General features: G+C 37.0%; 6 protein-coding genes across 7 annotated transcripts; 3 read left to right on the plus strand and 3 right to left on the minus strand.

Annotated features, from left to right (window-relative positions):
• Positions 1-401: 401 nt before the first annotated feature.
• On the plus strand, positions 402-4,742 carry LOC106365602 (CSC1-like protein At1g32090). The gene is made up of 11 exons (XM_013805038.3): positions 402-835; positions 1,500-1,652; positions 1,752-1,887; positions 1,960-2,061; positions 2,141-2,263; positions 2,359-2,439; positions 2,515-2,855; positions 2,931-3,176; positions 3,269-3,593; positions 3,847-4,080; positions 4,178-4,742. The coding sequence occupies exons 1-11, from the start codon at positions 519-521 to the stop codon at positions 4,535-4,537; spliced, it is 2,418 nt and encodes an 805-aa protein (XP_013660492.1). The 5' UTR covers positions 402-518; the 3' UTR covers positions 4,538-4,742.
• A 447-nt stretch (positions 4,743-5,189) lies between these two features.
• On the plus strand, positions 5,190-7,631 carry LOC106365603 (plastidal glycolate/glycerate translocator 1, chloroplastic). The gene is made up of 8 exons (XM_048758768.1): positions 5,190-5,621; positions 5,699-6,014; positions 6,105-6,366; positions 6,446-6,561; positions 6,649-6,758; positions 6,824-7,001; positions 7,077-7,206; positions 7,287-7,631. Exons 1-8 carry the CDS (start codon positions 5,343-5,345, stop codon positions 7,435-7,437), a joined length of 1,542 nt encoding a protein of 513 aa, XP_048614725.1. The 5' UTR covers positions 5,190-5,342; the 3' UTR covers positions 7,438-7,631.
• A 338-nt stretch (positions 7,632-7,969) lies between these two features.
• On the plus strand, positions 7,970-9,546 carry LOC106365605 (acetyltransferase NSI). Of its 2 annotated transcripts, none has more exons than XM_013805043.3 (7): positions 7,970-8,225; positions 8,317-8,377; positions 8,451-8,646; positions 8,732-8,846; positions 8,933-9,048; positions 9,114-9,207; positions 9,292-9,546. In XM_013805043.3, exons 1-7 carry the CDS (start codon positions 8,084-8,086, stop codon positions 9,366-9,368), a joined length of 801 nt encoding a protein of 266 aa, XP_013660497.1. In that variant the 5' UTR covers positions 7,970-8,083; the 3' UTR covers positions 9,369-9,546. The 2 variants fall into 2 exon arrangements, with proteins under 2 accessions (XP_013660497.1, XP_048614726.1); XM_048758769.1 differs by having other exon boundaries at positions 8,732-8,835; positions 8,931-9,048.
• A 42-nt stretch (positions 9,547-9,588) lies between these two features.
• On the minus strand, positions 9,589-12,052 carry LOC106451744 (phosphoribulokinase, chloroplastic). Its single transcript, XM_013893726.3, has 5 exons — positions 10,928-12,052; positions 10,606-10,690; positions 10,424-10,508; positions 10,105-10,349; positions 9,589-10,027 (listed from the first exon to the last, which is right to left on the minus strand). The coding sequence occupies exons 1-5, from the start codon at positions 11,446-11,448 to the stop codon at positions 9,776-9,778; spliced, it is 1,188 nt and encodes a 395-aa protein (XP_013749180.2). The 5' UTR covers positions 11,449-12,052; the 3' UTR covers positions 9,589-9,775.
• A 3,496-nt stretch (positions 12,053-15,548) lies between these two features.
• On the minus strand, positions 15,549-18,346 carry LOC106365606 (secretory carrier-associated membrane protein 4). Its single transcript, XM_013805045.3, has 12 exons — positions 18,104-18,346; positions 17,676-17,768; positions 17,543-17,605; positions 17,413-17,446; positions 17,190-17,312; positions 17,038-17,100; positions 16,839-16,932; positions 16,694-16,739; positions 16,529-16,596; positions 16,151-16,199; positions 15,976-16,041; positions 15,549-15,860 (listed from the first exon to the last, which is right to left on the minus strand). The coding sequence occupies exons 1-12, from the start codon at positions 18,167-18,169 to the stop codon at positions 15,828-15,830; spliced, it is 798 nt and encodes a 265-aa protein (XP_013660499.1). The 5' UTR covers positions 18,170-18,346; the 3' UTR covers positions 15,549-15,827.
• Positions 18,347-21,580: 3,234 nt separating this feature from the next.
• LOC106362502 (glutathione S-transferase T3-like) lies at positions 21,581-22,384 on the minus strand. The gene has a single exon (XM_013802396.1). It carries the CDS (start codon positions 22,382-22,384, stop codon positions 21,581-21,583), a length of 804 nt encoding a protein of 267 aa, XP_013657850.1.
• Positions 22,385-23,361: the final 977 nt, after the last annotated feature.

The following is a 23,361-nucleotide window of genomic DNA, read 5'->3' on the forward strand; positions in this document are numbered from 1 at the left end:
TTTTCATTTATGTACGACGGTGTAATCTCTTATATAAGGAACTTCTATGTTATGAATAAACATAGACTTTTCTTTTACTTTTATAACATTTTGAGGATTTTCTTTAAAATTGGCAATTAAATATATCTTATAACATAAATTCTAAATAAAAATAAGGATTTCTTATATTCTGTAAAATTCAAATTTCCACTCTTTTCAGTGAAGGTTTTGGTTTGTGTGATATTTGACTAGGTTACTTCGTGTGATATTCGACACATTAATTTAATAAAAATACTAAATACCACCCTAACGTATATTATATGGTCTTTTATGGATTTATATCATTTATGAGAGGATAAAATAACAATATTTACATACCTTATAAAAAACAAAAATAAAATAACTGGAAAGTGGAGAAAGAAACTCCTAGACTTCGATATTATCTATTCTCTTTCTTTCTCTTTCACGCCACTCTCTCCTTAAAAGCCAACCTTTTTCTCCATCTCTTCTCTCTCTCTGTGTGGTGCTTGCTTTCATCAATGGCGACTCTAGAAGACATAGGAGTCTCAGCTCTGATAAACCTCTTCGGTGCCTTCTTGTTTCTGATAGCATTCGCTGTCCTAAGAATCCAACCCATCAACGACAGAGTCTACTTCCCCAAATGGTATCTCTCCGGAGACAGACACAGTCCCCGCCGCTCCGACGGAAACCTCGTCGGAAAATTTGTCAACCTCAACTTCAAAACATACTTCACTTTCCTTAATTGGATGCCTCAAGCCATGAAAATGAGTGAATCCGAGATCATTCGTCACGCTGGTTTCGATTCTGCTGTTTTCCTCAGGATTTACACTCTCGGGTAACTTCTTCTTCTTCCTCCTCCTCAGTTGACCTTTTTTTCTTTCTTTTGAAAATGCAAAATTCTCAATCTTGAGAGATGTCAACTTCTCGAGAAACTGAAAGGAAAAAACTCGAAACTTTTCAGTTATAAAGGTTTATGTCTTTTCTTTTTCTCCACAAATAAACTTTTCTGGGTATTTAGGCTACTTATGATATTCATGAGTCTAATCACTAAAAAGATAGATACTGTTGAATTCTCGAGAAAAATTGGAACTTTCTGAGAAAATTTTGGTATTTATTGTGTTCTTGTTTGTTTTCTTGGGGATTTCCGTGATTTGTAATCCCCAAGAACGAGTTTCACCAAGTGACATAATCCCGAATTTTACGGTTAAAAATAATCTTTAATTCGTCAGAAAATATTTGTACTTTATTCTTACAGAACATGTTATTACAAAACACAGCTAAGTTTCGGATTTGTCTGCTCTGTATTCCACAAAGACAAAAGCAAAAGCAATAATGGAAGTTTTGTTTGTTGTCACTGTTTGTTTCCTGAGAAAGTCACTTTTTAGATATTCCTTTTCCGGGGAAAGTTATTGAGATTAATTATGAGAGAATCTGCATTAGTTAGTTTTTCCTTCTAAAGATGTTTTTTTTCTTTTTCTTTTCATGTTGGTGTTTGGCAGCTTGAAGATCTTTGTACCAGCCATGGTTCTAGCACTCGCAGTTCTTGTTCCAGTGAATGTATCAAGCGGAACACTCTTCTTCTTGAAGAAGGAACTCGTTGTCAGCGACATTGATAAGCTCTCCATATCTAATGTCCAGCCAGAATCCTCCAAGTGAGAGCTTAGTTCTGTTTTAGAAAAAATGAGCTTTAGTACTAATGATGGTTAGTGATCATTATTAACATCTTTATGTGTGTGTGTGTCTGTGTTTAGGTTCTTCTTCCACATTGGAGTAGAGTACCTTTTCACGCTATGGGCATGTTTCATGCTCTACAGAGAGTACAACACTGTTGCACTAATGCGTCTTCAGTATCTAGCTTCACAGCGTAGGCGTCCTGAGCAGTTCACTGTAAGTGAAAACTTCAAATATTTAACACTGATGAGTGTTTTCTTAATACATTTGGAGTTTTGTTTTTTGCAGGTTGTTGTCAGAAACGTCCCTGACATGCCTGGACACTCAGTTCCGGATACTGTGGATCAGTTCTTTAGGACGAATCACCCTGAGCATTATCTCTGTCATCAGGTAATTATGTTTTGTCCTTATAAATTGCTTATCTTTGTTATAATCAGTTCGATTGAGGGATCGGATCTTCTTGTTTCAGGCAGTTTATAACGCGAACAAGTACGCGAAGCTGGTGAAGCAGAGACAGAGGCTGCAAGACTGGTATGACTATTATGTGCTCAAGCATCAACGCAATCCTCATAAGAAGAAGCCTACTTGCAGAGTTAGTCTCTCTCTCTCTCTCTCTCTCTCTCTACGCCATTTCTTTAGTCTTTTTTTTAGATGTAATGATGTTGATAAGGTTGTTGTCTTCTCCAGACAGGGTTTCTAGGTCTATGGGGTAAAAAAGTTGACTCCATCGAGTACTACCAACAACAGATCAAGGACTTTGACCACACTGTAAGCTACTCCTCTGGTGCAGCTAACACAGACACTTTAACCTCATTTTAAACACGTGTCTGATGTTGATAACAGATGGCTTTGGAGCGCCAAAAAGTTCTTAAAGACTCGAAACTGATGCTTCCCGTCGCATTCGTGTCGTTTGATTCACGGTGGGGAGCTGCCGTTTGCGCACAGACGCAGCAGAGCAAGAATCCAACGCTGTGGCTAACGAGCAGCGCTCCAGAGCCTCGTGATATCTATTGGCAAAACCTTTCTATACCTTTTATCTCTCTGACCATCAGAAAGCTCATAATTGGTGTCTCAGTCTTTGCATTGGTCTTCTTCTACATGATCCCCATCGCTTTCGTGCAGTCTCTTGCCAATTTACAAGGTCTTGATCGAGTTGCGCCTTTCCTCAGACCTGTCACTAGACTGTAAGTCAAAGCAATCACATGCCAATTTACACAAACTTGATAGAGTTGAATGACTCCATCTTCTTGTTATTGCAGGGACTTTGTAAAGTCATTCTTACAAGGTTTTCTACCTGGTCTCGCTCTGAAGATCTTCTTGTGGATCCTCCCAACAGTGTTACTGATTATGTCGAAGATTGAGGGCTACATTGCTTTATCTACACTTGAGCGTAGAGCAGCAGCGAAATACTATTACTTTATGTTAGTAAATGTGTTCTTGGGAAGTATCATTGCCGGAACCGCTTTTGAGCAGCTTGACTCTTTCCTTCACCAGTCACCAACTCAGTAAGCAACCTTTAACCTCTTATAAACTCTCCAAAAGAATCATACCTTTGAAAATGCTTTTGTTTATTCTTAATGGTGTTGTACTTGTACAGGATTCCTCGAACCATTGGTGTCTCTATACCGATGAAAGCTACCTTCTTTATCACGTACATAATGGTTGACGGGTGGGCTGGTATAGCGGGTGAGATTCTCCGGTTAAAGCCCCTCGTGATCTTCCACTTGAAGAACATGTTTATTGTGAAGACGGACCGAGATAGAGAGAGAGCAATGGACCCTGGTTTTGTCGATTTCAAGGAGACTCTCCCATCTCTCCAGCTCTACTTCCTCTTGGGGATTGTCTACGCCGTTGTCACTCCCATTCTCCTTCCCTTCATTTGTGTCTTCTTCGCGTTTGCTTACTTGGTCTATCGCCATCAGGTTCGCTTTACAACTCAGTGGCATCTAATACTATTTTTCAAATTTACTCAACAATTTTCATACCTTAAATTTGTGATGAAAAAAAAAGACTAAACTACCACTCCTTAATTATTTATAAATGTGTAAAAATGATTTATATAATGTTAGGTTATTTTTGATTGATTGTATTTTCGAAAAGTGGTAGCTTAGCCTATAGTATTTCAAACAGTTTCTTGATCTTTCTTGATGATGTTTTCTTGGGTTTACAACGCAGATAATCAACGTTTACAACCAACAATATGAGAGCTGTGGAGCGTTCTGGCCGCACGTTCATGGCAGGATAATAGCTAGCTTGTTGATATCTCAGCTTCTGCTTATGGGACTTTTGACTTCTAAAAAGGCAGCTAACTCAACGCCTTTGCTTATCATCTTACCCATTCTCACTCTTTCTTTCCACAAGTACTGCAAACACCGCTTCGAACCCGCCTTCGGAAAATACCCACTCGAGGTAAAGTACCAATCTTCTCCAGGACCACATCATAACCCAAAAGAAAAGTTTCTAGCTTTCTTACAAAAACATGTGTTCATCATTGGTCTTACTGCAGGACGCAATGGCGAAAGACAAGCTGGAGAAGGAGACAGAACCGGAGTTGAACATGAAAGCTGATCTTGCAGACGCGTACTTACACCCTATCTTCCTTTCATTTGACGAAGAATTAGATGAAGAAGATGAGAGGCACCAAAAAGAGACAACGGAGGTTAGAGTGGACAAACATGAAACACAGTCGTCTAGTCCTGTGACGGAGCTCGGTACTCCTTCTCATTACCAGCAACATGAAGTCTACAATCCAACGTCCCCTTCTTCGCATTACGCTTCCGCCTATGAGCAGTCATCTTCTCAGTACGAGTACCATTACGAAACTCATCGGTATGAGGAGCATGGTGGATACCGTTACAACAACTGACAAACAAAAGGGTGTCTTATATGAGTGTTACTTGTATAAGTAGTCGTTTAAAATTTAATTAAATGGTCTAGGTTTTATTGGTGGTGCTGGGAGATTGGTGGTTTTAGTGTTGTTCCAAGATTTATTTATTCTCATCTACTTTCAGTTTTTTTGGTAATTGTAAAACTTGGTTTATAGTGAATGTGATGAAAGATATGAATATTTATTTTAGGCCGAAGGTTCGGTTTCTTTTAGGTAGTTCGGAATTAGAACTATGTTAGTTCAGGTGGTCGAAATCTCACTGAAGTGAACAAAAAAAATCGGTTCAGTTTTTTGGTTAGTTTGGTTTCGAATTTTTTTCAAAATTTTTGATTTTGCGGTTAGTTCGGTTAAATTTTTTTGTTTAAATTGAATAAATTCCAGAAAAAAATTGGTTAGTTTGGTTCAGATTTTGGTTAGTTCAGTTCGGAATTTTGGTTAAAATTGATATTATTTGGTAAAAAATATTTTTAGAAAACCGAACTAACCGATTGTCGAATCGGACTAAAATTTTTTTCAGTTGCCGAATTTTCTGACCCAACTTTTGATTCAGTTCGGCAGGTTCTGGTTCGAGTAGGCCTTGTTTATTTAATTAAGATAAAAATATTTCTTAACCGAAAAACCTAACCAGGGAAAAAAGAGAGACAAAAGTAGCTCATCTTGTATTGATAAAACTTTCTGTCTCGTCCATACAAGTTCTTGTCATCCAGCTCCTGTCATTAAATGAAGATTGAGAAGACTATGATGTGTGGTCTCGCAAAATCACAGCCAAGTCGTCTCCACTTCCATGGCTACTCCTTTAGCAGCTCCTCTCTTCTCTCCTTTATCTCTTTCTTCAGCAAGAAACCGCCGTTCGTATCCCAAGATCCGATTCCAGTCGAACAATGGGAGCACTTTGGAGTCCAATGGACACCAGAAGCTAAATCTATCGAAATGTGGTAAACTAGATGGAAAAAGGAGTAAGTTCCTGCAAATGGGTTCTCGAGAGATGACTTTTGGGAGAAAACTCTCAGTTCAGGCCGCGGATGGGGCAGGGACAGGGAACACATCAACGATCTCTAGTAACGTAAGCTTAACGATTTGAAGATTTTATGATGTTTGTCTACCACGTTAGGTTTTCATCCTCGTTGTTATGCACACTAGGTGTTGGCGATAGCGCACTTGTTGGTGTCACTTGGGATCATACTAGCGGCAGACCAGTTCTTGAAACAGGCTTTTGTAGCAGCCTCCATAAAGTTCCCCAGCGCTTTGTTTGGGATGTTTTGTATTTTCTCTGTTCTTATGATATTAGATACCGTTGTCCCCGCTGCTGCAACTGGCATGATGAACTTCTTCGAGCCAGCGTTTCTGTTCATCCAGAGATGGCTTCCTTTGTTCTACGTTCCATCTCTTGTGGTTCTCCCTCTTTCCGTCAGAGATATTCCCGCGGCTTCCGGCCTCAAAATCTGCTACATTGTTGGTATATAATCATTCTCTTCTTATTATGGTACCCTTCATAGTAATGTTATCTTGTTAGCTCTGTTTAATGTTTGATCAAATGCTTGTACAGCTGGTGGATGGTTGGCGTCTCTTTGTGTAGCAGGGTTCACAGCTATTGCAGTGAGGAAAATGGTGAATACCGAGATGACGGAAGCTGAGCCTATGGCAAAACCTTCACCATTCTCAGCACTTGAGCTGTGGAGTTGGAGTGGGATCTTTGTTGCGTCGTTTGTTGGTGCTATGTTTTACCCTAATTCGTTGGGGACAAGTGCAAGGACTTGTCTCCCTTTCCTTCTTTCTTCTACTGTTCTAGGTTACATTGTCGGTACCGGGTACAATTTAAACCCTTTCCTTGTTTTCTACTCAAGTTTCAAGTCTCTAGCTTGATGCTATTCTTATTGTATTGTCTAGGTTGCCATCTGCTATTAAGAAAGTATTCCATCCGATAATCTGCTGCGCTGTATCTGCACTACTCGCTGCTCTAGCTTTTGGGTATGCTTCAGGATCTGGACTTGATCCTGTTTTAGGTAAAACTCACTCAAACAAGAGAGAAAGAAAGACCTAGAACAGAAAGTAAAAGTTCTTTTGTTCACTACTCTTAATGGTGGTGACAGGAAACTACCTTACAAAAGTAGCATCGGATCCTGGTGCTGGTGACATCTTAATGGGTTTTCTTGGCTCTGTCATTCTCTCTTTCGCTTTCTCCATGTTCAAACAGAGAAAGGTAACAACACACTTGTTCTTGTTTTTCTTTAGAAAAGTGGTGACAATCTGTTTGGTTTGCCCCAGCTTGTGAAAAGGCACGCAGCTGAGATATTTACGTCTGTGATTGTTTCAACGATATTCTCGCTCTACTCCACTGCTCTCGTTGGACGTTTAGTTGGTTTGGAACCATCTTTAACGGTTTCAATCCTACCTCGCTGCATCACGGTTGCGTTAGCCCTTAGCATTGTATCACTCTTTGAAGGTATAACATGCTATTCTTCTCCTCAGCAGAGTACATTAAAGAACATTTTTAGCGACTCTTTTGGACATATTTCAGGGACCAATTCGTCGCTTACAGCAGCTGTAGTGGTTGTGACTGGTCTGATTGGAGCTAACTTTGTACAAGTTGTTCTTGACAAACTGCGTTTAAATGATCCTATTGCTCGAGGAATCGCAACTGCTTCAAGGTGACTTCTTTACAGATATCATCTTTTCGCATTTCGAATCAAAATGAGGAAAAATCTAATAACATTATTTAAGTGGACAGTGCTCATGGACTTGGAACAGCAGCTTTGTCGGCCAAGGAGCCAGAGGCACTTCCCTTCTGTGCAATTGCTTATGCTCTCACTGGAATCTTCGGATCCTTACTCTGTTCTGTCCCTGCCGTCCGACAGAGTTTGCTGGCTGTCGTCGGATGAGAATTGATGACGTGGCGACACACAATTGGTGGCGGCCCTAGAAGCCGGCGAGTTACTTTTCAATATGGGAGCAGTTTGGTTTGAATCATTAATTTTTCATTCTATTTTGTATATGCTGTGAATTTATTATAATGGAAAAAAAATATGTAAACTTTAATATTTTCATTGATACAAAAAAAATTCACAAAGTCTCAGTTTTACATCTTTTACCTTTCTCTTGCAATTTAGAAATTTATGTATTCAATTTTTAGTCATGTGATAAAATAAAATAAAAGGTCTGATTGGTAATGACGGTAAATTTTTTTTTGTGGTGATTTTAAATTTTATTGCTGTATAATTTTATGAAAGAGCTAAAAAATTGCTTTGGATATTTGGTTAGGTTATTTCTAGAGATGTGGTTTCAAAAAAAAATTTAAAGCTTGATTGCTCTGAATTTGATGCTTTAGAAATAAATAGGATCGTGACCTCCCCGATAATTTAAGAATTATCAAAATTGATAAAAAAAAACTGAGAGGGCAAAAGAGTAAAAAAGAAAAGAAGATGACGAGAGCCCAAAGCTTCTAACGGAAGGCGTAAAGCTAAAAGCGTTACCAAACTATCTTCCCAGTCTTGTCTGAATTCTACTCTCAGCCACAAAACCCAAAAAATGATACTAATCCCAACTTCTTCTTCATCTTCGTGTTCTTATTACTCGTGTTGTTGCCTTCCGCAAGCTTCCTTCAATTCTAATTCATATCCATCGAATCAGTCTCTGTTCCTCTCCAAATCCGCTTATCCAAGTCACCAGGGTACTTATGCTTCAATCTGTTGATTTGAACTCCTTCGGTAGGATCTAAAGTCTTATGCTTCAATTTGTTTACGACTCTGTGGCTACTTCAGGAAGCAGAAAGCTGAAGACTTTGCGTCTCCGGGCTAATTTCTGGGAGTCAATCCGATCTGGGTACTTCCAAAGTTTCATAATTTTCGTGCTCGTAGCCTGGTACATTGAATGCTTGATTGATTGATTGATTCAGGTTTGTAAAGAATAATAACACGACCCAACTTGTGGAACCACCTTCTACAACCGAAGAAGATGAAGACACGGAACCATTACTTCCTGTGGAGTTTACTTTGGTTGAGAGAACTCTTCAAGATGGGTTGATTGAAGAGATCATATTTTCTTCTGGTGGTGAAATTGATGTCTATGATCTTCAAACCCTTTGTGACAAGGTTAGTTAAAACTTAAAAGCTTCTATTTCTTCTTGATGTTACTTCAAAAAAAAAGGCTCTCATTTTGGATTATATAATATTAAAGGTGGGATGGCCTCGGAGACCACTAACGAAACTAGCTGCAGCTTTGAAGAATAGTTATATGGTTGCTACATTGCATTCTGTATTGAAGCCATCATCATCATCATCATCATCATCAGGTGCTTCATTCAATTAACCTTAATCTTCACTCATCCGATGTTTTGATGAATATCTTAGCGGATTTTGGAGAAGTTATTTGACACAGAAGGAGATAATGAGCAGCAGCAGAAGAATAAGAAGCTTATTGGAATGGCACGTGCCACGTCGGATCATGCCTTTAATGCTACAATTTGGGATGTTCTTGTTGATCCTGAGTATCAGGTAACCAAAACAAAGAACTAACTCTTCTGTGTGTTGATGTTAATAAGTGTTGTTTTGGTTTTCAGGGTCAAGGGCTTGGTAAAGCTCTTGTGGAAAAGCTTGTAAGGGCTCTTCTTCAGAGAGATATTGGTAATATATCTCTTTTTGCAGATAGTCAAGGTAATAATACAAATATCAAATCACCATACAAACTTTTGTAATCAAGACTTCTTCTTTCTTAGAGTTATTGAATTTGTCATGCAGTTGTGGATTTCTATCAAAACTTGGGGTTTGAGGCTGATCCAGAAGGCATCAAAGGCATGTTTTGGTACCCAAAGTAGCAGTTGGTGGGTTTGCAAAAGAGTGGGACTTTACTATTTGGCTGTATGCTTTCTTATTATATGGGTCGGGTCAATAAGGAAGTTTACTAACTGTGCATTTTGTAACTCGAAACCGATATTTGTCTATTTAAGATTCAAACATGAGTATATGATCAATAGGAAGAAACCTTTCTTTCCATTGCTTAAAAGGTTTGATGAGGAAACTTTAAAATGGATAATATTGTATTAATTTAATTTTTATTGCTTTGCTATTAACTTCTCTACATTACAGAATTTTCTGTTACCATCTCCACATAAATTACAAACCAAAGCAAGATAGTCCTTTTCGCCATGAAAAAAAATCCATAAAAGAAAGAAAGAAGAAACTGCAAACGGGTTTATAGACGGGTTATAATTTGCTTTTTGTTTTAGGCTTTAGCAGCTTCTGCAGGAGCAGTTTCTTTGTTCGCAATGAGCTGCTCATAGAGATCTCTGATCTTCAATCCAACAATGGTCTGGAAAAGTCCAGTTCCATTGTTGCTACCAGGGAAATCAGCATGTTTCAGCATTTGTTGAGTCACTTCCCCGTAGAATTTGGTCGAGAGGTTGCTCAGATGGCTCTCCACATAAATCAGCTCGTCCAGTCTATCGAATTGCCCGTCCATCTCAACAACCGAAACCTGATAGAGAGAGAACAAAATGCTCAAACCAAGAGCTAAAAAAAACGAAACTCATTCTGCAATATCAACCAATGTACCTCATGGTCGAAGTAGGAATCAGGTGCATAGTTGAACTTGATACCAGGGTACGAGCAGGTGAGTTTGCGGCCGCAAGGTATCCACGAGACGGTTGAACCTTCATCGAATAGGTAGACCGGGCTAAAGTACTTAACACCTTCCTTCATTATCAACCTCACTCTCAACACTTTGCCTTCATTGTCATCTGGAATCAGCTGTGTTGGAAGCACTTCTATCACCGCATCCGCGTACTGCTTTTGTGGGTCTGCATAAGCCATTTGATGCACATTGTTATCAACAAAATTTTCCAGGAAATGAAGACTGAATATGAGTTTATACCAATGAATGCATCGAAGTCAGGCTTTCGTGCTTCGATACTCGCTTTGATGCTCTCTAAGCTGTGACCTCTTTCAGCCATGTCCCTCTGTGACACAAACTCGTTTGATACGTTACATTGTCACGGTCGAATCTTATGTATATATATATATATATACGAAGATGAAATAGATAAAGAAACACACCTGAATTTTCCAAGCGAACTTGACCTCATTACTAATGTCTAGGTAGATACTGAAGTCCAATAAGTCTCTTACCCTCTCATCAAACCTTCACAAGTAGATAAAACATTATTATAAAAATATTGCATGACCAAAACTATAGACTAACTTAATTAGTCGAATATAATTTCATCATCGTCAAACTATAATATTTCATGCAAAAGGTTCAAATACTCAATATATTATTATCTAGAATCTAAATCCAAGATTCCGACAAGAAAGTAAAGACTTGCAAACTCTTGAAGTTGTCTGAGAGACAAAACAGAGTGATGAGTGGCCTACTTACATTGGGTGAAGACCTTCGATGACGAGAATCTTGGGAGGCTGAATAAGCTCAGGTGCGTCAAGAAGTCCAGTGACGTGATTATAAATGGGTTTCTCGACGGCGATACCACTCTTGAGAGCTTTGACTTGCTCATACATGAGATCAAAGTCATTGGCGCGTGGGTCCAAAGCAGTGACTCCTTTCTCTTTGCGACCGGTTCTGTCTAAGGAATGGTAATCGTCGAGGCAGATCACAGTGGTCATGTCACTGATGAGTGTGTTGGAGTCAGGGTTCCCTCCCTTTGGTGGCTCGGCGGCTCCACCGAAGACACTGGTCAGCCTCCGCATGAAGGTACTTTTGCCGCATCCGGAGTCGGCAGCGAGTCCGATCACCACGGTTTGTTGTGCGGCGCAAGTGATGATGGTGTTGAATCTACGGTTGGTTTGGCGACGGTAGAAGAAGACTTGTTTGGAGGAGGAGGAGGAGGTAAAGAAATGAGTTGAATTGAGAGCTTGAGTTGAGTAGATTGTTGAAACAGCCATTGCTGCTGGTGATTTGTTCCTCTTCCTCTTCTTCTCCGCCTAAGCTCTCTGTTTTTGTTTTGTTTTGTTTTGTTTTGGGAGAGCTTTGGTTGAGTGATGAGGATTTGGATATGATGAAAGAAATATGGGTAAGGATATTTTGAGTTATGGGTTTTTGTGTGGTGATGTAAAGATGTGAAACCAAATGAGAGGAGGCAAATGAGTCTATAGGAAACAAATGGCAAATGAGTTATGGTTTTGATCTGATGTGGTCTGTAATGAGTGGCTCATGTTTTGATTTCCTCAAGTAAACACTATGTGATGTTTGTTTCAGATAAGTTTTTAGTCTCTCTGTTAAGATAATTGTTGACAAGTAAAACACTTCTAGCCGCACGAAAACAAGCAATATGTATCTTCTATACTTCATGGTTTCTTTTGAGTTGTCTAAATTATATAGATTTGCATAATGGTACTTGATTTTAATTATTTTATAAAAATGATAATTGGATATTGAAGTTTAGGAGAGAGTGGAGTTGCCGATGAAAGTGATAAAACTAGAACAGAGCATGGAGGGACGCACGGTGGATATTTGCTTATTTTTGGAGGTTTCGGATATTTGAATAGAAACGTGGAAGACTTTAATTGGAGAGATGGAGGTTATGTGTTTAAGGTCTGAAGTTGAATGAGTGTTGGACCAAAATCTCATATGGACCATATGGACCAAATGGTATTCTACAGCATCCAAAAAAAATCTGTATGGACCTCTATCATGTAAATTACTTTAACACCCTTAATTAAACTAAATTAAAATAAAATTAAAAACACAAAACTAAAAAACGTTATGGTCGCCGGCGTAGGATTTTTTCTTCCTCATTCTCTACGTCTTTTCTTCTACGACTCCTCGTCTTCAACCCTGTTCCACTACAGCGGCATCGACGTTGAAGTTTGTTATCCACCATGTTAAATGGCATCAAAACTCGTGACATCTCTTGCTTTATCTTGAGCTCAGATGCCACAACCTCAGATGCCACAACCACAAATTAGTTGTACAATACACAAAATATAATTTTATTAGTTGTACCACTTATATACGTATCCATACCATGTCACAAATGTTATTTATCATATATTTTGTATAAAGATGCTCAATGTGTGTGTTTTCCAGAAATAATGTGGCTAAACAAGTAAATAACTATTATATGTCTTATACTTTTAAGGTTTATTAACTTGTTTGTCCACTATATTTTTGAAAAACATACACCAAATTCATTTTAACCAAATTAATGATTCTACTTTAGTAGGGCAAAGGCATGTACACATAAAGAAGTGGTACAACCGAGATAAGTTTAAATTTTATGTGGTACAACAAGTTTTTTCGATTCCACTGCCAAAGTACAACTATGTACAAACTGGTACAACTCATAACCTAGTACAACTATGTACGACCTGGTATAACTCAAATACTTGTAATACTATGTTATTTCATTTTGTATTGTGCATCACTTTTTAAACATGTATCATGTTTTAAATATCGTGGTTGAACACTAATATCGTAATATTTTGAAAAAACATAATTTAACCTAAATATTTTTATGTAATTTTTTTTGACAATTATTACACCATCTCATAAGTTTAAATAATCTATCTTATACTTTAACTATTTATTTACTTGATTAACCACATTATTTTGAAAAAACATAATTTAACTTTTGAAAATTTTTAGTTTAAGTTAATGTCAATGTTACAAGGCCATTTTGTGATATATTCCTATTTTTATTAAGGTTTTAGAATACATATATTTTTTATTTTTGCAATTATTACACCACCCTATAAGTTTATATGATATACCTTATATTTTTAAAGTTTCTCTTATTTGATTAGACCAACATTTTCACTGGTTCTGCATAATCATCTTATACAGCATCATTAATACGCTGTAAACAAAAATCAAATATCACCACAATACAAAAAAAAAATAGTTTGCATCATTTATTTTTAATATTTGCATTATTTATAAATGATGTAAAAGAATTTTACATCACTTAAAAAGTGACTCTGAAAATGGTGATGTACAAAATTTACAAAAAACATTTAATAATTGATGTAAAAATATAAACTATTTGCATCAGTTCATTTTACAAAAAATTAGTCTCAATTTTAAGAAGTTATTCAAAAATACATATCATTTACAACAACTGATTTATATCATTTACTAATTAAATGTAATTTTAACAAAATTATGTGATTAAAATGATTTCTTTGTTAAATAATTCTTAATTAAAATTTTTACTGATTATTTTTATTATTTGTTGCAATTTTGTTTGTTTCTAATATATTTTATTATCTTGATAAACAAACTAAAATTTTACAACTGTTTATAAGAATTGTATTAATACATCACGATTAAAAAAGTTATTTGCAAAACAAAAATACATAAATCATACATCAAACCCAATCTTTTTCTTCTTTCCGGTGACTCGCGTTTTTAAAGCAATAGTTGAATTTGGCTCCGCATCTAGCTTTTTGGCCTCGAGGCCAAATAGATGAAGATGATTTTTTTCTAAAAATCGTACAACTAGTATAACTAGTAAACGTATCAATTCCAAATAAAATATTATTGAAAATATAATATTTATATATTTGACACATGCATGCAGGAGAGATTAGACCAATATGTCTTATTGGTTCTATGTTTATATTTTTTTCAACTTCCAAAGTATTTAGGGATTTATCCTAATGTTCCCTTCTTTTTCCTCTCAGCCGCCTCCTGGCAACCTGGAAACTTCTAAATCAATTTTTAAATCTAAAATAAAATACAAACTTATAATAGGTTATTAATAACGAAAATAAAATAATATTGTCATATCAATAAGATTTTTTATATTATCATTTTTTATTTGTATAACTTAATAAAATTTCATAATATTCTAAAGAATCACAAATTTATGCAATGTTAAAAAATATATGAGTAATTTAATCAATGTTTTTTAAAAAAATACTATCAGATATTTTGTGTTTTTATCGGATCAAAGGTATCATCAGATTGCGGGTTAATAGTGAGTTTTTGGATTTTTACTGGGTTCTATCGAATTTTTAAATAACGATTTTTTCATTAAATCTGAACCGGATTATATATAATGTATCAGGTCTATAGGTTTAACCACGAATCTAGGTCAGATATGAAAAAAATTCTTAAAGCTCAAATATTATTATAGAACAACTACCATATTTCGAACAAATACCATATTTTGAAGAGAAAAAAAACAATTGATATAAACCTAAAAACTCAATTGTTATGGTTCGAATAAAAAATATTGGTAGTTTATAAATCAGTTTTCGATCAATAAATGAAAAACAAGCCCGTGTTTTTTAAGCGTGAATCAAAATCTAGTAATTTATTAAATTGTATAACTAGTTCAAATGTACAGTTAGTACAACTAATACAAGTGATATAACTGTACAACTGGTACAAACAATAAAAATTAATTTTAAATATTTAAAGTTAAGTGAATATGGGCCAAGTTTTAGGTATTGAGTTTGAGCTCGGATTTAGTTGGTTGGGTTGGTAAATAAGTTAAAGTTTTTAGGTTTTAATGTTTTATGGATGTTTTGCTGACCTTTCATATTAAATTTAATTCTAAAAGAAATTCAAATTATAAGGGGTCCAAAATAGATTTTTTCAGATCCAAGTGGTCCGTTATAGAATTTGATCCGTTATGGAATTTGATCCATGAGTGTTTTATGTGGGTGATCCATGAGTGTTTTATGTGGGTGATCCATGAGTGTTTTATGTGGGTCCCGTTGACACGTTCCGTATATCCCTTATATCCCTTCAGCTTCGAATCTTTATTTCTTCTCCGGGGAACAAAATGAATTAGACCAAAGCTTTCTCTTTTGCTCAAGGCCCTTGACAAAGTTCTTTCAAGCCTGGTATCACCAGTCAACAAAGACAATTATATAACGGTTAACACGCATGAATTTCAGTTTCACCATTGGTATATAACCAAACTAGGAGACTTGAAAGATTACATAAACTATCTGTAAAAGATACCTGATCGAGTTATTTAAAGAAATAGCATCCAACATGTTGTAACGTTCAGACCAAAACGAGAGACTCGAAATAGTTTGTGGCTATGGTTGTCTTAATAGTTCAACTCACAGAAAAAATAATCCAAATATCCAGAGTAGATATTGTGCTACAGACACTGAAGAAAAAAGCCCTACAGAAATGGCCGAACAAACCCATTCTCTCTCTCTCTTGCAACTATAGTAACTAAAGAAATTTACCACAACATAACGCACCCAAACGGTAAAATGGTAATTACATTCATACGAGATATTTCAAACCTTTTTTTATCTAAGGGGAAAATTACCACCACCCTGTCCTGTCTCCCTTCGTTTTACTTGTTCCCCCTAAAGTAGAGGTAAATTTTCTGCACACCCACAACGAAACACGATCAATTCAGATGTTGGCCGGTTAAAATTAGCAAATCCCTTTGCGGTTAACAATTTTTAAAGAAGCCATGGAGTTACTAATCAGTAGCTTACCTGAAGAACCCATAGACTCAGAAGTGACTCCAAGCAGAAGAGACCAAAACCGATAAAGTAGAAGATCTGCATTCATTCATTAAGGTTTGGTTTAGCTTAGCTATCATTAAGCTTTCTTCAAGGTGAGCATATACATATGAGCGTCGTAAATAAAAATATAAAATACGGGTTGTACCCCTGCTAATAAACTGTCTGAGATGACATCAATTGCTGCAAGCACACCCCTGTTGATCATAGAAATAGAATGTGATCAAATTATCCCAAGGCAACAAACCATAAAGAGACCCGGAATCTTCTAGAGCATTAATTTTGACGGTCGACTACGTGTCTCTGTCCGAGAAAGTTTTACAAAGTTGAATCACAGCTAGAGTGAACGAAGCTCAAACAAAAATTTATAGTTATAGTTATTAAGTTAAAACTCCGTATTTTCAAATCGATCAAAACAATTTAGAATTTTCCAAGTGAAATACTCACTAGACTAATCAACTATACACGAAGTAACAAATAAAGTTCGAGCGCAAAGGGAATCTTTGGCTATGATTGAAAGACTTACGTTAAAGACTTCCCCTGGAAAAAGATGGGCGGGGCAATGGCGGCAACGATGCAGAAACCAATGTGAATCTGTGAGGAGCATAGGTCAATCATATGGGAAATGGAAACTACATCTGCTTCTAGGTAAGGTACAAAATTTTAGATATGAAAAGTTTGTATGACTCACCAAGTAAGTGAAGAAAAACCAACCAAACTTCAAAGCGCTGTCAGTCCTACAAGGTCGTGAAAAGTACACCAATTATATTAACTGTCCAGTTAATAATGACTTGTACGAAAACCATTGGAAGAAAACTAGTTAAAAGGAGAACTACCTCATGGCTCGGTAGAGAGGCCTGTACCATACAACATAAGAAAGTGGACATCCAATCAACGCATATATCGTGGCAAGGAAAAATATTTTTACACCTATCATTAATATTAAACAATAAGCATTAGTTCAACTTCAACCAAATCCAATCAGAACTTCATTACCCATAGAAATAAAACATAAACTGATAGTGTCAAGCTCACCTCCGCCTTTAATCCAGCACACCATGGTTGCAATCACATTGAATACCAGACACAAAACAATACCTGAAAGCCAGCAGTAGAATACAAGCCCCCGTCAATTCAACGCAGTAGAAACATTTCACGGAAACAAAAACAAACCAAACAGAACTTACCTAACCAACTAGCAAAAGCCAGGTACTGCAGCTTTTGTGCATAGACTGGTATCTCATTAGCAATGTCATGGTGTATGATTGGGAAAAACGGGGGCCAGTTTTTATCATCTATTTGAACACCAGCTGCAACAAAATAAGATGAGAACAGTTAGCTATTTATCCACCACTACAGGTAGATAAAACTAATGATAAACTATTATCATCAATTGTTGTGTTGGCTAACATTTAGCAATAGCATCCTCCCTCCGCTTAATATCCTGAGTGAAAAGAATATAGAGTTGTACAAATAAACATTAGTCAGCAGGGTGAGGTTATATTTGACAAATACATATCAAGTGGTTAGTGTTACTAACCATTTCTTTCTTCCTAAGCTCAGCTTCCCAGTCAGCAAGCTTTCTTTGTTTCTGTGAAGAGTCCTGCAGCAGTTAAAAACGCAGGTGAGAAAGAGGTTTATTATGAGTTTAGGAGAGAGAAAGAAGTGATTACAGTCATGGTATCCAAGGGAATATCAACAGTAGCATCGAGGCTTTGGCCAAATCCAACTGGTCTAGATGCAGCAGGAACCCTTCCGCCGCCTTTCTGCAAATATTCAACAACAATCAGTAAAACTATCCAATGTCAGTAGTAACCTAGAGGAAAACTTCACCATTGAGTTTGATAATCCAAATCTAAAGGAATGAGTCTCACTCATAAAGACTACTACACTCCAAATTACTCGCTAAACGCCAGTAGGTTCTCGGAAAAATCCTAAACTAGTTCCCAGATCCAACGATACAATAAATCCAGATGAAAAATCGGAGATCCATAACCTCGGCACTGCTCGAAACAGGGATGACAGATCTAGATTCATAAGCATAAAATCCAAAGGCGACTTAGAGAAAATGCAAAGCGGAGATTTAGTGAGAAAGCGTTACGGAGAAGGGATTGACGATTTCTTCATCTTCCTCATCGAAAGGGTTGGGGTCGTGGTGACGATTCATTGTTGGTTGCCGATCCCTTTATTTACCACCTCGAATCTTATTCTCCGATAAGATCGCCCGAGATCCAGTGAGAGTGAGACTAAGAGCATGTAACCCCTCTCATAAGTATTGTTTATTAATTTTATGGGGGAGCATGAATAGTGATGAACCCGGATCAATTCTGCTTCTCCATCAATGAACCTGAAGTGTGAGTTCATAAGAATAAAATAATAATTTTTGCTTGACAAAAAATGGAATTTTTTTTTTTTGAAAAGTGAATATTCAATATAATGAGAATTTTATTCAATATAATGAAAAAAAAATTGGTTTTTAAATTTTGAAAAGTGAATATTCAATATAATGGAAAAAATTTTGGTTTTTAAATTTTTTTTTTGAATATTATTCAATTTGAGAATTCAATAAGAGAGAGAATATTTTGTAATATGTTTTTAAAAAGTTTTTATTCAATACATAAACTTACAAAAGATTTTAAAATATTTCTTAAAAGTTTTTATTCAATATATTGAGAATTCATGAACATACAAAGATTATTCATCATGATTACCATATTTTTCCCAAACATTCTCAACTAAATCAGCTTTCAAACGTTCATGTATATGTGGATCCCGAATTTGATTGTGAATGGTAAGCATAGGGACATTGACACTTTCTCTACTTTTCACCTTGGAACTTCGGCTAGACTCTCCTGACTCGAACTCAGATGTATCAATTTGAATGTATCTGTGTCGTTCGTCCTCCACTATCATATTGTGCAATATGACACAAGTTCTCATTATCTTTCCTATCTTTTCCTTGTCCCATAGTAGAGCTGGATTTTTAACAATTGCAAACCTCGATTGCAATACTCCAAAATCCCGTTCGACATCTTTTCTGGTGGATTCTTGACGTTCAGCAAATAACTCTGCTTTAGGACCTTGAGGAAGTTTGATGGATTGGATAAATGTTACCCAATTAGGATAAATTCCGTCGGTAAGATAGTAGGCCATACGATAAGTGTGGTTGTTGACCTTGAACTTAACTTTAGGTGCTCGACCTTGTAAAATGTCATCAAAAACTGGTGACCGATCAATAGAGCTGGAAATTTTAATCATTGCCCGCGGGCCCCGCCCCGTTTGATCCGCCGCGGGGCGGGTGCGGGTCGAACCATTTGAAATTTTTAAATCGCGGGTGCGGGTGCGGATCGAGATTATTTTGAGCGGGGCGGGTGCGGGTCAGCCGAATTTGAATCGCGGGTACCCGCCAACCCGCAAATTAAAAAAAACAAAAAACATTTTTGAAAAAAAAAACAATTTTTCGTAAAATATATAAAAAACAATAAATATTTGTATAATTTTAATTATAAATATATTTTTTTAATAGTATTTTTTAAAAAATAACTATTATATAAATAAAAAATAATTATTTTTAATTAAAATAATTATTATATAATTAGAAAATAATCATTTTTAATTAAAATAACTATTTTTAATATAATTAATATTACCCGCGGGTTTGGCGGGTTACCCGCGGGTTTTGGCGGGGCGGGTGCGGATATAAAAGTTTTTGTTTGTGGGTTATGCGGGTCGAGTTTTTGAATCGAAAAAATGATTCGACCCGCGGCGGGGCGGGGCGGGTCGGGGCGGGTTGACCCGCGAACCCATCACTACCGATCAAGAACATTGATATCGTTGAGGGTACCTGCTAATCCGAAAAATGAGTGTCATATCCAAAGATCTTGTGATGCCACAGCTTCTAAGACAATTGTCGGCTTTCCTGAACAACGTGTGTACTGACCTTTCCAAGACGTTGGGCAGTTTTTCCACTCCCAATGCATACAATCGATGCTGCCTATCATCCCCGGAAACCCGCGTGCCTCTCCAGCGTCAAGTAGTCTTTGAAGATCTTCTGGTGTAGGTCTTCTTAGATACTCATCTCCAAACAATTGTATTATCGCTTCCGTGAAATTTTCCAAACATAAAAGTGCAGTACTTGCCGCAAGTCGGAGATATTCGTCATTCGCATCTCCGGCTTGACCATATGCCAACATTCGTATTGCTGAAGTGCATTTTTAAAGTGCAGATAGGCCGCACCTTCCGTGACCATTTCTTCGTTGCTGAAAGTATGGAACTTCATTATTTAGGCGTTCGACAATGCGAAGGAACAAAGGTTTGTTCATTCGAAAACGCCGCCTAAACATTTCGGGTGGGTATGTTGGATTTTCACTAAAATAGTCGTGCCATAGTTGATTGTGTCCTTGTTCCCGATCTCTTTCGATATACACTCGTCTCTTCGGGTCGTTCGCTATAACAGAGTCGATGAAATCATCAATTTGTTGGTCGACCATTTCTTCAAAAACTTCATATACTTCATCATTTGAGGAGCTTGACATTCTTCCCTTATTTTAAAAAAAAAACAAATTCTAAAATTATCAATTTTATTCTCAACCTAGTATAATATTATAAAATAATAAAATGAATTAATCCAAACTAACATTTTATCAAATTTTAAAATTAACTGTGTGTAGCCAAATTATCAATTTTATTGTCAACCTAGTATAAAATTATAAAATTTTAAAATCAAAATATCCAAACTTACAATATCCAAAAAAATTTCGATAGTTTTCCTTACACGTAGTCGTATAGTTTTATTGGATTTTATATGACTGCATATGTTTGAATTTTAGTAAGATAGTAAAAGTAATTTTGTTATATGAAAGAGTGAAATACAAGAGGAAATGTAATAAATATGATACGTTGGTTTGTACACGGTTTTGGGGGGTCGGATGCAGTGTTGTTGTGGGTGAGGCGGTAGAGGCAGACAGATGCAGTGTTCTTGTGTTCTTGGTTTGTAGTAGATCAAGTGCGATACAAAAGTTGTGTTCTTGGTTAGAAATGAATTATATATGATGATACAGAGAAACAATGAGAAGAAGTTGAGTTTTCATTTAGAAACATACATGAAGAGAGCATATTTATATATGCTTGTTTGTTACATAACCCGTGACAAAAAGCAGTGTAGAAACAAAGTACAACCCGTGAATTAAGAACATAGTAGCAGTGTACAAACTAACAAAAGAGTACACTGCATCCGTTTGACATAAAGCAACAACAGTGTAGAAACTAACAAAATACTACACTGCATCCGTAGAGAAAAAGCAACAACAGCCAAGCAACATCAGACATAGCAACCCGTGATCCAGACATGATGACAATCCCGTGACCTGCAAAACAAAAACCAAACTACAAAGTTAATAACTCTTTCTCTTCAGGCAAGTAAATAATAAAAAACAGAGATTCTACCAAGCAACAAACTTAATAACTAAACATATTGAGGCAAGTAAATAATGAAAAAACAGAGACTATACCAAGCAACAAAGTTAATAACTAAACATATTGAGGCAAGTAAGAAATAAAAAAACAGAGATTAACCAATTCAATCAAGCAGTTCAGAAATGAGTTTGTTTTTGAGACTGATTTCGTTTGGAGATAGATCAGTGTCATTTTTGGCAAGGAGACGATCAAGGAGTTTCTGCTGGGAAATTGTCTTTCTCGCATCCAGGATGCTCTCTATTTGATCGAAAGCAGCTTCATTCCCGTGCCGCTTGCGTTTGCTTGCTTTCGCAGCCTTTACACCCGCCGGTCTAACCTCCTCCTCAGGCATCACCTCTTCCTCAGGCATCAACTCTTCATTCTCCTTCCTTTTCTCCTTTGCGCCATCTCTGGACTTCGAGTATGACTTCCATTTCTGATCATATCTCAGTTCCCTCCAACAGTGTTCCATGGTGAACTTCACATGGTAATCATTAAAGAAGATGTCATGGGAAGCCTTCATGACATCATTCTCATTTTGACCACTAGATTGCTCCTTCAAAGCCGCCTCATAACTCCCCACAAACTTGCACACCTGCTCGTTCACCCTTCCCCACCTCTGCTTACACTGACTCCACTCTCTAGCAACGGAGCCAGTGAGCTGAGCGCTTGAATTGAAGTAGTCCTCAATTCTCTTCCAAAAGGATCCTCCCTTCTGCTCGTTACTGACAATAGCATCCTTGCTCGTGTTCAGCCAACCACTGATGAGCACTAGGTCTTCTTTTGTTGACCACTTTCTCTTTAGCACCGGTTTCACTAACCCGGGAGAGTTGCCTACTGCCTCAGCAAAGCCGCTGTCCATTGCTGGACTGCTCTGCGAAGCTAAGAGCAAAGTAAACCCGGGAGAGTTTATGGTAAAGGGATCCATTTTCGTTATGGTTTAGGTTGATGTAATAAGTTAATGGGGTTTGGGTACTCTATTTAAACTAGTTTAAGCTACCACAGGAGAGAAAAATTAAACTCTAGCTGCCAAACATTCAATATAAAAGCCAGTATAGAACAACTACTTCATAGAGAGCAGTCATTACACATCAAATCAACCACTTAATACAATCAACTACTCAACACAATTAGAGCAAGCAACCAACCAACACAGAGTTAATTCCACTGTACTTTTCGTTGTAGCTAATTAATACAATCAGAGGAACCAACCAACACAGACTACTAGTTCAGTTCAGTTTTGTTTGGTTTGAAAAACAATTACTTTTTAAAAAAAAGTACCTCTGATTATCAGTCGAAGCAGACCTTCTCCAGGGTACCCACCTCGACAGTGAGGTAATCAACCTGCTCAGACAGGGTTGTAACCTGTACCTGAACATGGAAACAACAATATACAGTGTTATACTTACTGACTCAATAAGTATAATGTAACAAAAATAAAGAGAAAGGAAATACACTTACCTCCAGGTCCTCAATCCGTTTGTTGAGTTTCCACACCCCCTTCATAACCTGCTCAGCCTCATCCAGACGCTTGCTCAGCCTTTTGATCTCCTCCTGGACACCAACCACCCAAGGATGACGATAATGCAACCCATCATCCTTGTTCACAACAGAAAACAAATATTAGAGAGAGTTCAAGTTACATAAATTATAAGAACATGATTACAGATTGACACTGACCTCATAGTTTACGCATGTGAAGAAACGCTTTCCAGGAAGACTGTCGTAATCTTCCTTCCCCCGAACCTCGTCAATGATTCTCCCACCGCAAGCACACCTTCTTGGAACCCCGTACTGTGAATCCGCGACGAACCCTAACATGTTGCAGTGATCCTTTTGCTTCTTTGAATGTCTTCTTTCTTCTGCGGGATCCATCTGCACCAGGAAGAGAAACAGTTAACTAAG

The sequence above is a fragment of the Brassica napus genome, chromosome C5 (assembly GCF_020379485.1).
Source record: "Brassica napus cultivar Da-Ae chromosome C5, Da-Ae, whole genome shotgun sequence".
Taxonomy (NCBI): domain Eukaryota; kingdom Viridiplantae; phylum Streptophyta; class Magnoliopsida; order Brassicales; family Brassicaceae; genus Brassica; species Brassica napus.

Bases quoted from the DNA above. Each gene is read 5' to 3' on its own strand.
- LOC106365602 (XM_013805038.3), top strand. From the start codon at position 519: ATGGCGACTCTAGAAGACATAGGAGTCTCAGCTCTGATAAACCTCTTC. The intron at 2,856-2,930 runs GTAAGTCAAAGC...TTGTTATTGCAG, and splicing joins CTCAGACCTGTCACTAGACT to GGACTTTGTAAAGTCATTCT. The intron at 4,081-4,177 runs GTAAAGTACCAA...GTCTTACTGCAG, and splicing joins TCGGAAAATACCCACTCGAG to GACGCAATGGCGAAAGACAA.
- LOC106365603 (XM_048758768.1), top strand. From the start codon at position 5,343: ATGGCTACTCCTTTAGCAGCTCCTCTCTTCTCTCCTTTATCTCTTTCT. The intron at 5,622-5,698 runs GTAAGCTTAACG...TATGCACACTAG, and splicing joins CATCAACGATCTCTAGTAAC to GTGTTGGCGATAGCGCACTT. The intron at 7,002-7,076 runs GTATAACATGCT...GACATATTTCAG, and splicing joins CATTGTATCACTCTTTGAAG to GGACCAATTCGTCGCTTACA.
- LOC106365605 (XM_013805043.3), top strand. From the start codon at position 8,084: ATGATACTAATCCCAACTTCTTCTTCATCTTCGTGTTCTTATTACTCG. The intron at 8,647-8,731 runs GTTAGTTAAAAC...ATAATATTAAAG, and splicing joins TTCAAACCCTTTGTGACAAG to GTGGGATGGCCTCGGAGACC. The intron at 9,049-9,113 runs GTAACCAAAACA...TTTGGTTTTCAG, and splicing joins TTGTTGATCCTGAGTATCAG to GGTCAAGGGCTTGGTAAAGC.
- LOC106451744 (XM_013893726.3), bottom strand. From the start codon at position 11,448: ATGGCTGTTTCAACAATCTACTCAACTCAAGCTCTCAATTCAACTCAT. The intron at 10,691-10,927 runs GTAAGTAGGCCA...CTACTTGTGAAG, and splicing joins ATCGAAGGTCTTCACCCAAT to GTTTGATGAGAGGGTAAGAG. The intron at 10,028-10,104 runs GTACATTGGTTG...TCTCTCTATCAG, and splicing joins ATTCCTACTTCGACCATGAG to GTTTCGGTTGTTGAGATGGA.
- LOC106365606 (XM_013805045.3), bottom strand. From the start codon at position 18,169: ATGAATCGTCACCACGACCCCAACCCTTTCGATGAGGAAGATGAAGAA. The intron at 17,447-17,542 runs GTTAGTAACACT...CTTTTCACTCAG, and splicing joins AGCTTAGGAAGAAAGAAATG to GATATTAAGCGGAGGGAGGA. The intron at 16,597-16,693 runs GTGAGTCATACA...TGCTCCTCACAG, and splicing joins GGTTTTTCTTCACTTACTTG to ATTCACATTGGTTTCTGCAT.
- LOC106362502 (XM_013802396.1), bottom strand. From the start codon at position 22,384: ATGGATCCCTTTACCATAAACTCTCCCGGGTTTACTTTGCTCTTAGCT.